The sequence below is a fragment of the Hypanus sabinus genome, chromosome 27 (genome assembly GCF_030144855.1).
Source record: "Hypanus sabinus isolate sHypSab1 chromosome 27, sHypSab1.hap1, whole genome shotgun sequence".
Taxonomy (NCBI): Eukaryota; Metazoa; Chordata; class Chondrichthyes; order Myliobatiformes; family Dasyatidae; genus Hypanus; species Hypanus sabinus.
Window position 1 is genome coordinate 45,034,472 of NC_082732.1, and position 18,414 is coordinate 45,052,885.

The 18,414-nt window shown below is 44.2% G+C and overlaps 1 protein-coding gene across 1 annotated transcript in view; it reads left to right on the forward strand.

Moving 5' to 3' along the window:
* Positions 1-1,574: 1,574 nt before the first annotated feature.
* Positions 1,575-18,414, forward strand: part of LOC132381953 (adhesion G protein-coupled receptor B1-like) — a 37,287-nt gene continuing 20,447 nt past the window's right edge. The window contains exons 1-4 of the mRNA XM_059951655.1: positions 1,575-1,678; positions 4,582-4,756; positions 7,258-7,358; positions 13,028-13,117. Coding sequence (XP_059807638.1) covers positions 1,582-1,678; positions 4,582-4,756; positions 7,258-7,358; positions 13,028-13,117 — 463 coding nt within the window. The 5' untranslated portion in view covers positions 1,575-1,581. The remainder of the gene's footprint in view (positions 1,679-4,581; positions 4,757-7,257; positions 7,359-13,027; positions 13,118-18,414) is intronic.

The following is an 18,414-nucleotide window of genomic DNA, read 5'->3' on the forward strand; positions in this document are numbered from 1 at the left end:
GGGTGGGGGAGGGGAAGCAGGGAGGGGACAGGCAGGAGAGGTGAAGAAGGAATGTAAGGGGAAAGCACTATGGGTAGTAGAAGAAGGCAGAATCATGAGAGGTGATAGGCAGCTGGAAGAGGAGGCAGAATGAAAGTGGGACGGAGGAAGGGAGAGGGAGGGAATTACCGGAAGTTGGAGAATTCGATGTTCATACCAAGGGGCTGCAGACTACCCAGACGGTATATGAGGTGTTGCTCCTCCAACCTGAGTTTGGCCTCATCATGGCAGTAGAGGAGGCCATGTATGGACATATCCAAATGGGAATGTGAAGCAGAGTTGAAGTGGGTGGCAATTGGGAGATCCTGTCTGTTGTGGTGGACGGAGCAGAGATGATCACGAAGCGGTTCCCCAATCTGCATCGGATCTCGCCGATGTGGAGGAGGCCGCACCGGGAGAACTGGAAGCAATAGTTGACCCCAACGGACTCACAAGTGAAGTGTTGCCTCACCTGGAAGGACTGTTTGGGGTCCTGAATGGTGGTAAGAGAGGAGGTGTAGGGACAGGTGTAGCACTTATGCTTGCAGGGATAAGTACCAGCTGGGACTTTCACTCTGCCTCCTCTTCCAGCTACCTATCACCTCTCTCATGATTCTGCCTTCTTCTATGGCCCATTGTGCCTTCCCCTTACATTCCTTCTTCACCTCTCCCGCCTATCCCCTCCCTGCTTCCCCTCCCCGCTTCCTCTCCCCCACCCCTTGATCTTTCCTCTGGTTTTTCACTGGCACCTTCCACCCTCCCCCCACCTTCTTTAAAGGGCCCCTGCCCCTCCTCCTTCAGTCCTGACGAAGGGTCCCGGCCTGAAACATTGACTGCTCATTTCAACGGATGCTGCCCGATCTGCTGAGTTCATCCAGCTTCTTTGTACATGTAAACTTTTAAGCTGGTGTGAAGTGTTTGTTTTAATAGCCCTAGAGCATTTTCTAGAAGGGAGCTTTTAGAAAAGGGAGTTTGCAGGTTGGTAGTGTTTGCAATAATTTTTCCTGCCCACTTCTTTGTCCTGAATATATGCAGTGATGGTAGACTGCAGACAAAGACCTTTTCTACTGATCTGACAACTTGCTGTAGTTTTTGTTTACTATGGGAGGATGCTGCACCAAACCAGACAGTAATGGCTGATGTGAGGATGCTCTCTAGGATGACAGTGTAGAATTGTACCAGGATGTTCTGGGGAAGATGGGACAAGGTGAAAGATTCAGATAAAGCAATATCTATGTTCGCTCACTGGTGGAATTAGTGGCTGAAGTGAAAACCTTTTCAAGATTTAACCAGTTCAGTAATGGAAGGAAAGATTTTAGTGGGTGGGTGAGAGACCAGACCCACACAACTTGGGTAGACCAAGTGGCTTGTTGCTGGGATGTATTTTTGACGCTGACCAATTTTTCCCACAGTTACAGGAGAAGACTGACTCCTCCCGCTGAACCGCTTCCAGGGATCGCGCTGAAGAACCAGAACGTGGCCATGCAGCTGGACAACATCAGTGAGGACGATTTCTACCCCAACAGGTTCTGGGTCGAGTTTGAATCCGAGATTTTCAAACAGATGGACAGTGCTACAGAACCGTATGATGATGCCCCATTTGATTTACTGAATCCCACACGGATACGGTATTACTTCATTCTTGATAGCCCTCCAATTGGTAAGAACATTTCTGTCCCAACCCACATGCAACAAGATCAAATTCGTTTAATTGACAGAATGAGAATCAGGTTTAATATCACTGGCATTTGTTGTTTTGTAGCAGCGGTGCTTTGCAGTATATAATAATAATTTTAAAAAAACTATAAATTGCATTCAGAAGTATATATAAAATGAAATTAAATAGTAGTGGTGAGGTGGTGTTCATGGGTTCATTGTCCATTCAGAAATCTGAGAGCAGTGGGGAAGAAGCTGTTCCTGAAACACTGAGTGTGGATTTTCAGGCTCCTGTACCTCTTTCCTTGTTGGTTGTATTGAGAAGAGGGCATGTCCTGGGTGATAAGGGTCCTTAATGGTGGATGCTGCCTTTTTTGGGAATCGCCTTTTGAAGATGACCTCAGTGCTTGGGAGGCTAGTGTCCATGATGGAGCTGGCTGAATTTGCAACTCTCTGCAGCTTTTTCCAGTCCTGTGTAGCGTCTTCTCCTACCAGATGGTATTGTAATGCAGCCAGTTAGAATGCTCCCCACAGTACATCTGCAGAAATTTGTGAATGTCTTTGGTGACACACCCAATCTCCTCAAATTCCTAATGAAATATAGCCGCTATCATGCCCAGATATTGACACCCAGGAACTTGAAACTGCTCTCCCTTTCCACTGCTGAACCCTCGATGAGAACTGGTGTGTGTTCCTTCAAGTTACTCTTCCTGAAGTCCACAATCAATTCTTTAGTCAGACTGCATTTCAAGTTCATGTTTAATTGATATTCAACCATAGACATATAACAGCTAAATGAAACAACATTCCACTGGGGCCATGGTGAAAAACACAGTGCATACAGTCACACCCAGCACATATGGTTACAATAACACATACAGTCACAATATCATATTAGCCCAAGTCTCTGAGTGATACGGTCTGAAGATTGAAGCCGCATGGGATCAGACTTAGCAACCAAAGTAGAGCTGTGCATAACTGAGGAGACCTGAGAAACATTGAATACAGAGGAGGAAACAAAACCCTGTTGTAATTTTAGCAGAATTTTAAATACTTTTCAAATTATTTTTACGGTATTTAAAAGAAATGCACCAGTTTATCAGCTCACTATGTCTGTCATTTCTGAACTTTCCAGCAAACTTACTCCCAGAGTCTGTGAAAAGCTGCTCTGTTCATTTCCCTGTCTCTCAACGTCTGACTCAGAATCACTGACTCTGTTGGGGTCATCTATTGAATCTGATGCTTGTGATGCTGAGACCCAACACAAATTGGGAGACCGCTTTGTCGAGCACCACTGCTCCATCTGCAGAAAATGGGATTTGATGATGGCCAGACATTTTAATTCCTATCCCCATTGCCATTCCAACATGATCTCCTCTTCTGCCATGATGAGGTCACTCTCAGGTTGGAGGAGCAGCACCTCATATTCTGTCTAGGTAGCCTCCAGTCTGAAGGCATGAACATCGATTTCTCCAGCTTTCTGTAATTTTCCACCCTCCCCCTTCCCTTTACTTCTATTCCCCACTCTGGGCTCTTACCTCTTCTCATTGCCTATCACCTCCCCCTGTCCCCCTTTTCCCTTTCTCCCATCAGATAGTCCTCACTGACCCACACAGCCTCCTGGTTGAACAATACCCCAATTTAAAAATTTTTACCCTTGACTTTTTAATCCATCTTTGGCCTTGCCTCTTCCACCCCCTCTCTCCAACCTGTATGAAACAGTAGTTAGGGCTGAGGGAAATGAGGGTGGGGAATGAGTTGGAGAAGGAGAAGCACACTTTTCATGCAGAGGGTGGTGATTCATGGTATGAGCTACCAGAGATAGTGGATGAGTCAGGAAACATCCATGAGCCTATCTAAGAGTTTTAAAAAATGTTCCTAATGTATCTGTCTCTACCACCACCCCTGACAGAACATTCTATGTACCCACCAATACGTGTGAAAAACCTACCTCTGACACTCCCTCCTGTACTCTTAAAATTATGCCTTCTTCTATTAGCTATTTGTGCCCTCTGAAAAAAGTCTCTGACTGAACACTCTACCTTTAAAATATAGAACATTACAGCACATTGCAGGCCTTTTGACCCATGTTGTTGTACCAACACTTTAACTACACCAAGATAAATTTAACTCTTCCCTTCTACACAGCCCTCTATTTTTCTATCATCCACATGCTTACCTCAGAGTTTCTTAAATGTCCCTAATATATCTGTCTCTACCACCACCCCTGGCAGGGCATTCCACACATCCGCTACTCTCTGTAAACAATTTACCTCTGACATCCCCTAATACTTTTCTCCAACCACGTTAAAGTTAAGCCTCCTCGTATTAATCTTTTCTACCAATGGGAAAAAAGTCTTTGATTGTCCACTCAATTAATGCCTCTTATCATCTTGTACACCTCTATCAAGTCACCTCTCACCCTCCTTCACTCCAAAGAGGAAAAACCCCAACTCAATCAATCTATCCTCTCAAGACCTGTTCTCTAATCCAGGCAGCAGAGAAATTTTGTGTTGCAATGCAATTACCTCTACATCTCTCTAATCCGGACACAATCCTGGTAAACCAAACATGAGAAAATCTGCAGATGCTGGAAATCCAGAGCAACACACACAGAATGCTGCAGAATTTCAGTGAGGTAGGCAGCATCTTTGAAAAAGAGTAAACAGTTGACATTTTGGGTCTTGGCCTGAAATGTTGACTGTATACTCTTTTCCATAGGTGCTGCTGGCCTGCTGAGTTCCTCCAGGATTTTATGTGTGTTGTTCAGTGTCCTAGTAAATCTTGGTTTAAGGGATTTAAAGTGATCTGATTGAGCTTATTTACATCTGTCTTGCTGGAGGGATGGGTGGTGTGAAATATCTGGTGGTATACATGTCTTACGAAGGCTTACTTCTTGTCCTTTAGATATTGGAGAATATTTAGTAGGAGATAAAATCCAAATGCACATAACACCCTACATGGCAATTTCCGAGACTGCGTTTGTTCGATGGTTTCTGGAGCCCTCAGAACTCTCAGAGTCTGGGGAAAATATCACCATATTAACCGAGGGAGCAGAGGGCATTTTAATTAATGGGATCAGGTAAGGCTTACTGAAGGTGTGGTTGGTTGTTCGTCAGTGAAACCTGTGCGGGAGAGTTTTTAAAGTGGAAAAGCTATTGAGCTGGGGCAGTTTCACTCTCTCGACCTCAGAAATCCAGGTCCGATGGTACAAGTAAACAAAACAATAATAATATTGCCTGAGTCCTTGAATGTCATCTCTTGTAGATTGATGGTGCATAGATGTTCTGGAGCCATGTTTCTACAAGAACAAGCCCATAGCAGTTCCTTATATCATGCAGCACAGCTGCAAACGAATGAAACCCAGCTTGTCTTGCACCAAGGACAGCACCGATGGGAGGGACTGTGCCCCACTCAGCACAAAATCCAGTGGCGTACAGCCAGCTCTGGCACTTCCTTCCTCAGTGGCTGCAACAGGCAGCCTTGAGGCTTGAATGAGGCCTGGTCCATGACATTTACTCTTACACTTTAAATTTTCAGAGTTGAGAAGAAACGTGTCAGTTGTATGCCAGAGTAACAAAGACAAAACGCTGGAGGAGCGCAGGAAATTACGCAGCATCAATGATCAAATGCAGGGGCATAAACTATAGACATTTCGAGCTGAGACCCTTTGTCAGGACTGGAAAAGAAGAGAATAACTGGATGGGGGAGGAGGATGAAGTAAGAAGCTGGGAGGTGGTTGGTTGAAAATGTAAAGGGCTGGAGAAGGAGGAATCTGATAGGAGAGGAAAGTGGACCCTGGGAGAAAGAGAAGGAGGTGATAGACAGATGAGGAGAAGAGTAAGGGGTGTTAGGGCAGTTGGAGTTGTATCACTGAAGTGGCCTGATTTAAGATGTGACACAGTCTATGGACAGAACTGATAGAGGTTTATAAGATTATGAGAGGCATAGCTAGATCTTTAAACTGTATCTTTTTCCCAGGGTTGAAATGTCTAATACCAGAGGATGTGCTTTTGAGGTGAGAAGGGGTCATTTCAAAGGAGATGTGAGGGGCAAGTTTTTTACACAGAGTGGTGAGTGCCTGGAATGCGCTGCCTGGGGTGATGGTAGAGGCAGAAACATTAGAGACTTTTAAGAGACGTTTAGATAGGCACATGAATATGAGGAGAGATATGGACATTGTCCAGAAGAGACAAAGGAGATTAATTTAGTTCACTATTTCATGACTAATTTAATTGCTTCATCACAACATTGTGGGCCAAAGGGTCTGTTCCTGTGCGGTACTGATCTATGTTCCAGAACTGATGGGGGAGCATGTTCTATTGCAATCTTATTAGGACCTTAGTCGATCAGAAAGTAAATGTCACGAGAAAGTACAAAGCCTCTGCTCAGTGTATAACTGCATCTCCAGACTCCTGGAGAAACCTCTTTCATGCTGACAAGTGGCTAATGGGAGATTGTGATTTAATCTGAATAAATGTTTCATGGAATTTAACAAAGTCAGTCTAAAGTTATTAACAAAATATGTATATGTCACCATACATTTTATTTTATTTACTTAGAGATACAGCACAGTAACAGGCCCTTCTGGCCCAACACACTCACACTGCCCAGTTACACCCATGTGAGCAAATAACCAACCCATCTGTGCGTCTTTGAAGTGTGGGAAGAATCCAGAGCCCTCGGAGGAAACCCACAAACTCCTTACAGACTGTGGTGGGAATTGAACCTGGGCCGCTGGCACTGTAATAGTGTTGTGCTAACTACTGTGCTACCATGCCACCCAACATGCTACCCTGAGATTCATTTTCTTACGGGTATTTACAGGAAAAGAACAAATTAGAATCAAACTTATGAAAATCTAAACATAAACTAAGACTGACAGGCAACTAATGTGCAAAAGAAGACAAATAATAATAATGAAAATATGAGTTGTAGGGTCCTTGAAAGTGGGTCTGTAGGTTGTGGAATAAGTTCAGAGTTGTGAGTGAAGTTATCCACGCTGTTTAAGGAATTGATGGTTGAGGGGTAATAACTGTTCCTGAACCTGGTGGTGTGGAACCTGATGGTTGAGGGGTAATAACTGTTCCTGAACTTGGTGGTGTGGGATCTGATGGTTGAGGGGTAATAACTGTTCCTGAACATGGTGGTGTGGGATCTGATGGTTGAGGGGTAATAACTGTTCCTGAACATGGTGGTGTGGGATCTGATGGTTGAGGGGTAATAACTGTTCCTGAACCTGGTGATATGGGACCTGATGGTTGAAGGGTTAAACTGTTCCTGAACCTGGTGGTGTGGGACCTGGTGGTTGAAGGGTTAAACTGTTCCTGAACCTGGTGGTGTGGGACCTGGGAAGTGTGAGGTTTCCTGTGGAGCTTTGAAGAAGCCTGTTTGCTGATGGGAAGAGTTTAATCATGACCTTGCTCTTCTATCCTGTGTTTCAGCCTGTGGGACAAGTGTCTTAATCACTTTATCCACCCAATATTTGCTGCAATCTTCAGAGATGACCTATGTATCTCACCAATATCACAGCCCTCAACATGTTGCTTACTTTTTGCTCTTAATATTATTTATAATTTTCAGGGACGAAGAATTTGGCCACATCCGAGCTGTTGTTTATGATTTTACAAAGGAAATACCGGGGAAGGTGGCTGTAGGACAAAGGCTGTTTGATATTCGGAAAGGTATGGAAAACCATTTCCATTCCCAATCAGTTCCGCATTTCTTCCTAACGGGGCTGTGTATGCTGTGTGATTCACAGGACAAGGAGAGTGGAAGAGCTAATTTTACACTTTACACTTCATTATTTTGACTATAATATACTGCATATTTCAGTAGTAGTGGTGTGATCACTTGAGGTGAATGTGATGTTCTCTGTAGTAGTTGTTAATTGGTGGGTCCTCAGGTCACTGTAGAGGCCGATCTGTGATCCACATATACTGGTGTAGTGTGGGCAAGAGTAGCTGGTGGTTGGGTCATTTGGTTGTTCAGCCTCTCCTTTTGCTGCTGCTGCTTGTTCTCTGTGGCACACTGGAGGTCGCTCTCATTTAGCGCAGCTCCCGCATGACCTCCATGCTCTTCTATCCTGCTATCCTTGCTCTTCTCTCTGTTAGATTATGTATTGCATTGAACTGCTGCTGCTAAGTTATCAAATTTCACATCAGATGCTGGTGATAATAAACCTGATTCTGATTCTGAACAGTTGTCTTCCCAGTTTTCAGATGTCATGTTGAATTCCTCCAGGCTGAATTTGAAATGTTTCCTTTGCCCTCCAGAGGCTGGCTGACTTTCCTTCAACTGGAAGCTTCGTTGATTTATTCACTGTCCTTCCATCTGCATGTCTACTGGACCTACTCTGGTCAGCCCCCTCACAATTTTCATAAAACACTGAGTCCTGTTCACGCCCCTGAACATTCCACCATGAATACTAATCTACATTCTGTCTTAACTCTGTTCACAGACTCACTACTCACTGATATCCTCCAGTCCTACAACTCACTGGGGGTGCCATGGTAGCAGAATGGTTAGCACAACGCTTTATGGAACCAGAGACATGGGTTCAGTTGTCACCACTGTCCGTGGGTTTGTATGTTCTCCCTTTGACTGGATGAGTTTCCTCCGGGTGCTCCGGTTTCATCCTGCATTGCAAAGACTTACTTGTTAAGATTAGTGAGTTGTGGGTATTGCTGTGTTGGCATCGTAATAATGGTGACGCCTGTGGGCTGCCCAGTACATCATAGAACATTGCAGCACAGTACAAGCCCTTCGCCCACAATGTTGTGCCGACCTTTTAACCTACTCTAAGATCAATCTAACTCTTCTCTCCCACATAGTCCTTCATTTTTCTATAATCCATTTGACTATCTAAATTTCTTAAATGTCCTAATGTATCTGCCTCTACCGTCACCCTTGGATGTTCATTCCACAAATCCACAATTCTGTGTTTAAAAAATACCTGCTTCTCACATCTTCTCTATACTTTTTTCAAATTATCTTAAAGTTATGCTCCGTGGACTGTGTGCATTTCACTGTATGTTTCAAAGTGCATGAGACATTTAAAGTGTCTCTCTCTCTCTCTCTCTCTCTCTCTCTCTCTCTCTCTCTCTCTCTCTCTCTCTCTCTCTCCCTCTCCCTCTCCCTCTCCCTCTCCCTCTCCCTCTCCCTCTCCCTCTCCCTCTCCCTCTCCCCCTCCCTCCCTCCCTCCCTCTCTCCCTCTCCCTCCCTCCCTCCCTCCCTCCCTCCCTCTCTTCCTCTTCTAATGTATCAACACTCCCCTCCTGATCATCCCAGTGTTCAATCACTCCCCCTCTGACGGCTGTGTCTTCAGCTGTCCAGGTCCCCAGCTTTGGACTCTCTCCCTGAATCTCCAGAGCTTATTAAAACCTGCCTTTCCAACTTGGGTTGCTTCAGTCAATTCTTGTTCAGTAGTCATTGCCAACGTGATTGTTGGGAATGTTTTACTAAGTTAAAGCTATTCTATCAATACAATTAGCATTATAGAATCATAGGGTGCTACAGTACAGAAACAGCCATTCAGCCCATCTAATCCATGCCAAACTGTTAAACTGCCCAGTCCCATCCTGCACCCAGGCCATAGCCCTCCATACCTCTCCTATCCATGTACTTATCCAAGTTTCCCACAGTTGCCCATAGTGTGGGCAAATGGGGTGAGTATAAATGGGAAAAAGGTGAGCATGAATGTGGAGAGCTGAAGGGCATGGAACAGAAAAAAGCTATAGTAATAGATGTGGCAATTTACCGTTGCTTTCTTCTGTTCCTTGTCCAGTATTACTAAGTCTGGTTGGTTGGCCAGTACCTGCTTTTCAGTCTGTATTTGGAAATATTTGGAAGTCCCGCAGGGTCTTAGCTCTGTCTCTCCACTGCCTTTTCCGGTGTTTCCCATTTGCACTTTGGAGTGTCCAATCCATACTTGGCACAGATGTTCCTGTACACAATTTCTACAACTTGGCTATGCCATTCAGAGTATGCTGTCTACATCTTGCACCCTGCTACTACGTGCTGGATGGTTTCAGCAGATTCTTTGCACAGTCTACATCTTGGGTCTTGTCTGGTGTGACAGACCGGTGCTTCTATTGCTCTTGTGCTCAGCACCTGTTCTGGTGCAGCCATCAGCAACGCCTCTGTGCTGTCCCTCAGCCCTGCCGTTTCCAGCCATTGGTAAGACTTTCTTATCTCAGCCACCTCTGATCGGATGATGGTACATCCCATGCAGAGGCTTGTCCTGTCATGGTCTCTGGTCCTCTGGCTCTGCTTTACCCACTTCCATCTCCATATCCCCTGCCTGTTGTCTGAGGTATTCTCTCAGCAGGTCGTCCTTAGCGACCATCTTCCGGACATATCATGGATGTTTTGTATTTCTTCCAGGACTGTGGCCTTGACACTTCGACTTCCCCGTCCTACTTTATTCCAGTGGGAGTACAGTTGCTTGATGTTGAACTTAGGATGAAATCCTTCATGTATTGTTAGTAGTTTCCAGGTCTTGAGGTCAATGGCTTCCAGTTTGTTCCTTGGCCAGCACACTATTGCAGCTGAGAATCTGATGACTGGTAGGGTGAATGTGTTGATGGTTCTAGTTTTGTTCTTCCCATTCAGCTGGCTCTTTAGAACCTGTATCACTCTTTGGAGGTACTTGGATGTTGCAGCCTTCCTTGTGTCCTCATTGAGGCTTCCATGTGCCTGCAGGCTCCCCAGGTATTTGTAGCTGTCCTGTAGATCTGGTATGTGACCTTCAGGTAATTCGACTCCATCAGTCTTGATAAATTTGCCTCTTTTCACTGCCATCCGACTGCACTTTTCCAGTCCAATTGACATCCTGATGTCTCTGCTGTACACCCTTGTCAGGTGGATCAGTGAGTCAATGTCTCTTTCATTTCTGGCATACAGCTTGATGTCATCCATGTACAGGAGGTGGTTGATGGTCACTCCACTCGAACCCGTACCCATATCCTCTCTTTGAGATGATCTGGCTGAGAGGGCTCAAACCTATGCAGAACTGCAATGGGAATAGTGTTGTTAACTCTGGTATATTCCACATCTGATGGTCGCTTGGGCTATTCGCTTTGAGTTAACTTGTAACATTGTCCTCCAACAGCCCGCTAAGTTCTTGATGAAGGTCCTTAGTATCTTGTTAACCTTGTGCAGAGACAGGCATCCCAGGATCCATCTGTGGGGCATTGAGTTGTATCTTTTTTGATATTTGAGCCAGGCCATGCTTAGGCTGGTTGCCTGGTCATGGTGCCTTGCAACACTGACTTGTCTACCAGTAGTTGGCGCTTAGAGCCTCTGGTTCCATTACCAATCCTTCTCTGAGCAGGGATTAGGAATTTGCACATACGTTCCTTCAGCTTGGTGGCTGTGATGACTGATCCATGTTGTCGACAGGCAGGTTATAGGTGAATAGTTTGACAGTCTTGCTCCTTTGTGAGGACCTTTCATTACGAGTACTGTCCTTCTTTGAGTTAGTTATTCAGGCTGGGAACCTGCTTCAAGTAGCTGGTTCATTTGACTGCCAGTCACGTATATAATGCTGTTAGTTTTTCAGGCAATGGGTCACGTCAGGTCCTGGTGATGTCCAGTTCTTCATACTTGCTACCCATTACTGGAGATCCACTGCTGTGATGGTGACTGGTTTCTCCTTTGGGAGATTCAGAGGCTTGTTTGTAGGTCTTTCAGCCATTGGGCACTGGTGTTATGTGATGCTTCTTCCTCCCGTATACTCTTCCAGAACTCCTCTGTTGCTGTTTTGGTTGGTTCAGGTACTGACATGTTATTACTCTGGAATTGTGCAAATACTTTTCCTGATTCTTTGGAGAAGAGTGCATTTATTCGCTTGGCCTCTGTGTCCTTAGAGTATCACTGTAGCCTGATAGTCAGAGCTGTTAACTGTTAACCATACAACCATATAACAACCACAGCATGGAAACAGGCCATCTCGGCCCTCCTAGTCCGTGCCGAACACTTAATCTCACCTAGTCCCACCTACCCGCACTCAGCCCATAACCCTCCACTCCTTTCCTGTCCATATACCTATCCAATTTTACCTTAAATGACACAACTGAACTGGCCTCTACTACTTCTACAGGAAGTTCATTCCACACAGCTATCACTCTCTGAGTAAAGAAATACCCCCTCGTGTTTCCCTTAAACTTCTGCCCCCTAACTCTCAAATCATGTCCTCTCGTTTGAATCTCCCCTACTCTCAATGGAAACAGCCTATTCACGTCAACTCTATCTATCCCTCTCAAAATTTTAAATACCCCGATCAAATCCCCCCTCAACCTTCTATGCTCCAATGAATAGAGACCTAACTTGTTCAACCTTTCTCTGTAACTTAAGTGCTGAAACCCAGGTAACATCCTAGTAAATCCTGTTGCTTGGCAGTTTTCAGGGCTTCGGCTATGCAGATTCCTCTGTGCTTCCTTAGTAGCTGAAATGAGTCTTTGCTCTTCACACCTTTCTGCAGCTCAATTAGTCTGTTGACTTCTGCCCTTGTGGTTTTCATCTTGGCTTCCAATCATCGTTTCTGGGGGTGGGGAGGTGGGGTGGTTTGACAGTACTCTCCACTGTATTTCATTTTGTAGCTCAGTGCTGCTGATGTGTGTATCAGGTTATTGTTCTCAGTTATGTTGGAGGTTGCAATTATGGGTCATGCTCTATTGGCTGCTTCTAGCAAACTTATTGCTAAGTCTGGGGAGCAGAGTTCATTGATTGACAGTCATCATTTTAGCCATGATCTGCTCTCTGATTGCAGTGGCCAGCGTTGATATGCCCCGAGATAAAAGTAATAGCATTGCCTTGTACATGGCAAGTATATATATGTGTATATAAATTAACTTATGTAAGTAAGCAAAAAGAGAGCAAAATAAACAAAAAAAAAGTGAGGTAGTGTTCATGGATTCACTGTCCATTCAGAAATATGATGGCGGAGGGGAAGAAGCTGTTCCTGAAACGTTGAATGTGTGTCTTCAGACTCCTGTACCTCTTCCCTGATGGTAGCAGTGAGAAAGGGGCATCTCCTTGGTGATGGGGTTCTTAATAATGGATGCCACTTTTTCTAGGCATTACCCTTCAAAGATGTCCTCAGTGCTGGGGAGACTAGTGCCCATGACGGAGCTGGCTGAGTTTACAACTTTCTGCAGCTTTTTCCAATGCTGTGCAGTGGGCCCTCCATACCAGACAGTGAGGCAATCAGTCTTGCAGGCTGGATCTTAAACCAGTTAAGAAAAATAAACATGTTTTTCGTTAATGTTAATTTAAATTGATTTCCGCCTTGCTAGTTTTTATTGTTATGTTCTGTAAACCCGACGTTACAGATGTTCTTAATGCTTTACAGACATAACAAAGACCTGCTCAGGGAACATTAGGAGCACTCACACCTGCCAATGCAACGATGGCTTCGAAGGAAATGGTGTTCACTGCTTGGGTGAGTAATTGCCTGGAGTGATTTCGGGGAAGGACATGACATGGCATGGAAGGAGGTAGTCTGCCTGTCATGCTGCCACCTACCACTTTAATTCTTCTCCTTGTTCTCTCCCCTTCACTTAGTAGATTTTTATTCCCTTCAATTCTTCAACCATTCCTCTTGGAAAGTTCCTGCTGATTCTGCATTCTTCTCTCTCACAGAAAGCTTGTATCAGGACAGGAGGCAAAGAGTGGGAATAAAGAGAACCTTTTCTGGTTAGCTGCCTGTGACTAGTGATATTCCACAGGGGTCGGTGTTAAGATCGCTTCTTTTTACGTGATCTGTCAATGACTTGGATGATGGAATTGATGGCTTTGTGGCCAAGTTTGCGGATGATACAAAGACAGGTGAAGAGGAAGCAGGAAGTCTGCAAAAGAACTTAAACGGATTAGCAGAATGGGCAAAGAAGTGGCAGATAGAATACAGTGTAGGGAAGTGTATGACCATGCACTTTGGTATAAGGAATAATGGTGTAGACTATTTTCTAAACTGGGATCAAATTCAGAAATTGGAGGTGCAAAAGGATTTTGGTGTCCTTGTGCAAGATTCCCTAGAAGTTAATTTGTAGCTTGAATCGGTGGTAAGGAAGGCCACCTTACCACCAATGGTAACTTGCATTTCAAGAGGACTGGAATATAAGTAGAATATAAAAGCAAGGATGTAATGCTGAGGCTTTATACGACATTTGTCAGATCGCATTTGGAACATTGTAAGCAGGTTTGAGCCTCTTATCTTAAAATGGATATGCTGACGTTGGAAAAGGTCAAGACTGTTCACGGGAATGATCCCAGGAATGAAAAGGTTAACTCATGAGAGGAGCCTTTGATGGCTCTGGGCGTGTACTCACTATTGAATATTGCAAGGCTTAGATAGTGTAGATGTGGAGAGGATGTTTCCCATAGTGGGGGAGTCTAGGACCAGAAGGCACAACCTCAGACTAGAAGAATGTCCATTTTGAACAAAGATAAGGAGGAATTTCTTTAGCCAAAAAGGTGGTGAATCTGTGGAGACCAATTCATGAAGTACATTTAAAGGGGAGGTTGATAGGTTCTTGATTAGTCAGGGTGTTAAAGGTTATGAGAAGAAGACAGGAGAGTGGGGTTGAGAGGGATAATAAATCAGTCATGATGGAACGAAGAGCAGACAATGGGCCAAATGGCTTAATTTGTTTCTATGTCTTATTAAAGTTTTATGGACAATAAAACTGCAGAGCAAAACATGGCCACTAGATGGGGAAAATGAGCTAACTTTGCACTTTCCTTTCCAGGACATCAGAGATGTCTCCCTTCAAAAAATGGGATTTTCCTTCCCTCGCTGTTGATGCTGCCCTCTCCTGCTCTCTATTTCCCGAACATCTTCGTTCACCCCATCTTTTCATTGCCTTAACAAGTTCCTCTTGTCCTCACCTACCACCCCATGAGCCTCTGCATCCAACACATCGTTCTCCAGAACTTTTTGTTACCTTCAACTGGAGCTTACTACCAAACACATCTTTACCTTCCTCCCACCCTCCACTTTCCGCTGATATCACTCCGTCCATGATTCTGTTGTCCATTTATCCCTCCCCACTACTCTCCCTCCTGGCACATATGCCTGCAAGCGACAGGAATGATACACCTGCCCAATGACCTCCACCATTGCCTCCATTCAGGGCCCCAAACAGTGCTTCCAGGTGAGCCAACATGTCACCTGCAAATCTATTGAGTTTGTCGATTGTATCTGGTGCTCCCAATAGAGTCTCTTCTATTTTGGTGAGACTCAATGTAAGTTGGTGGACCACTTTGTCAAGCACCTCCATTCCATTTGCCAAAAAATGGGATTTCCCAGTGTTCACTCATTTTATTTCCTTTCCCCATTTCTGCTCTGACATGTCGATCCTTGGCCTCCTGTTTTGCAACGATGAGGGTGGAGGAGCAAAACCTCATATTCTGTCTGAGTAGCCTCCAACCTGATGCCATGAACTGTTGGATTTGACTGTTTAATTGTTACTTTCTTTGCAGTTAAGCAATTAATTATCTGCTTGTATTTTATTTAATTACTTATATACAAGTACCTGCTTACTATGATTCCTAGTTGCAATAATATACTATAATATAGTTGCAATTACAATAATAGAGGTTTAATATGCCTCTAGTAGTTATACAAAGTATAATTCTGGGAGCTTCTTTGTTCTATATTAAGTGAATTATCAATGGTTAACTTTTACTGCAGTATTGAATAAGTATTGTCTAATTGATTTATTATTATCTATAGATTTGAATGGAATGTTTCTTATCACTTGGCATAAAATAGTTTTTTTTGGCTAGGCACCATATTCTTGAGTCTTAAGCTTTCTCTGTCCCTGTCTGTTCATTTTTTTTCCTGTTCTATCAACTCATAACAAAATGACGGTGAAGCAACAAGTTTTGTGCCTCTTTCCTGACTTCCAACAGAACCTTGGATTTAAGCACCAGAATCTATCAGAACATTGGTTTCTTCTTCTGGTAATTTTTTTCTTCCCCTCCCCTCTTTTTCTGTTCCCCACTCAGCCTCTTAACTTTTCTCCTCACCTGCTAATCACTTACCCCTGGGTCCCCTCCTCCTTCCCTTTCTCCTACAGTCCACTATTCTTTCCTATCAGATTCCTTCCTCTCCAGCCCTTGACTTTCCCCACCCACCTGGCTTCACCTATCACCTTCTAGCTTGTCCTCCTTCCCCTCTCCCCACCACCTTATTTTGGCATCTTTCCCCCTTCCTGATGAAGGGTCTTGCCTGAAATTTTGACTGTTTATTGCTCTCCACAGCTGCTGCCTAACCTGCTGATTTCCTCCTCTTTATATGTGTTGCTCTGGATTTCAGTATTAGCAGATCTCTTTGTGTTAATTTTGTCTGTAGTTCAGAGCCAAGATCAGAATCAGGTTTATTATATGTTCCGGACTGTGTTGTTTTATGGTAGCAGTAATGTGCCGTATCTAAAAAAAACGGCAGTAATAGAAATAAGCAGAGCAGAAGAGAAACAATGAGGTAGCATTCATGGACTATTCAGAAATGGGATGGCAGAGGGAAAGAAGCAGTTCCTAAAACATTGAGTGTCTGTATTCAACCTCTTCCCTGATGGTAGTAATGAGAAGGCATGTTCTAGGTGGTGGAGGTCCTTAGATATAGATACCACCTTCTAGAGGCATTGCTTCTCGAAAGTGCCCCTCAGTGGGGGTGGGGGGTGTGATGGAACTTGTGACCCTGTGCACTGGAGCCTCTCAGGTGGTAAAGATGCCCTCCATGGTACATTTGTAACTAGGCAGTCCAGGTACACTACATCCACTGGCTCTCCCTTGTCCATTCTCATAGTTACATCCTCAAAACTCCAGATTAGTCAAGCATGATTTTCCCTTCATAAATCCATGCTGACTCAGACTGATCTTTCTACTGCTATTCAATTGTCATAATTTCCTCTTATAATTGACTCCAGCATCTTTCCCACCACTGACATCAGGTTAACCAGTCTATAATTCCCTGTTTTCTCTCTCCCCCCCCCCCCTTTCTTGAAAAGTGGGACAACATTAGCCACCCTCCAATCAGCAGGAACTGTTCCTGAATCTATAGAACATTGGAAAATGATTACCAATATGTCCACGATTTCTAGAGCCACCTCTTTAAGTACCCTGGGATGCAGACCATCAGGTCCCGGGGACTTATCAGCCTTCAGACTCAGTCTATCCAACACCGTTTCTTGCCTAATATAAATTTCCTTCAGTTCATCCTTTACCCTAGTTCCTTTGGCCACTATCACATCTGGGAGATTGTGTCTTCCCTAGTGAAGACAGATCCAAAGTACCTGTTCAACTCATCTGCCATTTCCTTGTTCCCCATAATAAATTCACCCAATTCTGTCTTCAATGGCCCAATTTTGGTCTTAACTATTTTTTGCTATTCACATACCTAAAGCAGCTTTTACCATCCTCCTTTATATTCTTGGCTAGTATACCTTCATACCTCATTTTTTCTTGGTGTATTGCCTTGTTTGTCATCTTCTGTTGCTCTTTAAAAGCTTCCCAGTCCTCCGGTTTCCTGCTCATCTTTGCTATGTTATACTTCTTTTATTTTTATACTGCCCTTTACTTCCCTTGTCAGCCACGGCTGCCCCTTACTCCCCTTAGGATCTTTCTTCCTCTTTGGAATGAACTGATCCTGCACCTTCTGCATTATTCCCAGAAATACCTGCCATTGTTGTTCCACTGTCTTCCCTGCTAGGGTATTGTTCCATTGAACTTTGGCCAGCTCCTCCCTCATAGCTCCATAGTTCCCTTTGTTCAACTGTAATACTGACACATCGATTTTCCCTTCTCCTTCTCAAAACATATCATATTATGGTCACTACCTCCTAATGGTTCCTTTACCTCGAGGTCCGTGACCAAATCCGATTCATTGCACAACACTAAATCTAGAATTGCCTTCTCCCTGGTAGGCTCCAGTACAAGCTGTTCTAAGAATCCATCTCAGAGGCACTCCACAAACTCCCTTTCTTGGGGTCCAGTACCATTCTGATTCTCCCAGTCTACCTGCATGTTGAAATCCCCCATGACAACTGTATCATTACCTTTGTGACATGCCAATTTTAACTCTTCATTCAACTTACACCTGTTGTTTGGGGGCCTGTAGATAACTCCCATTAGAGAGTTTCTATCCTTAGAATTTCTCAGTTCTATCCATACTGACCCTACATCCCCTGTTTTTATGTCCCCGCTCGCAAGGGACTGAATGTCATTCCTCACCAACAGAGCCACCCCACCCCCTCTGCCAGTTAGTCTGTCCTTTCAATAAGATGTATATCCTTGAATATTCATTTCTCAGGCCCTGTCTGCTTGAAGCTATGTCTCTGTTATTCCCACAACATCATACTTGCCAATTTCCAATTGAGCCTCAAGCTCATCTACTTTATTCCTTATACTTCATGCATTCATATACAACACCTTTAATTCATTACTCCCCTCTCCATTCATATCAATTCCTATTTCACTTGACCATACTGTATGATTTCTTCTTGAGCTTTCTGCTCCATTGATTCTGTTGTCCTTTAACTTTTCTTATTTTCACTTTCCCTTTAACTCCATCCTTATATTTCCAGTTCATCCCCTCCCCCCCCACTACTTAGTTTAAACACATCCATGTTGCAGTGGCAAACCTGTCTGCCAGAATGCTGGTCCCCCGCCTATTAAGGTGCAACCCGTCCCTTTTGTACAATTCATCCCTACTCCAAAACAGATCCTAGTGGTCCAAGA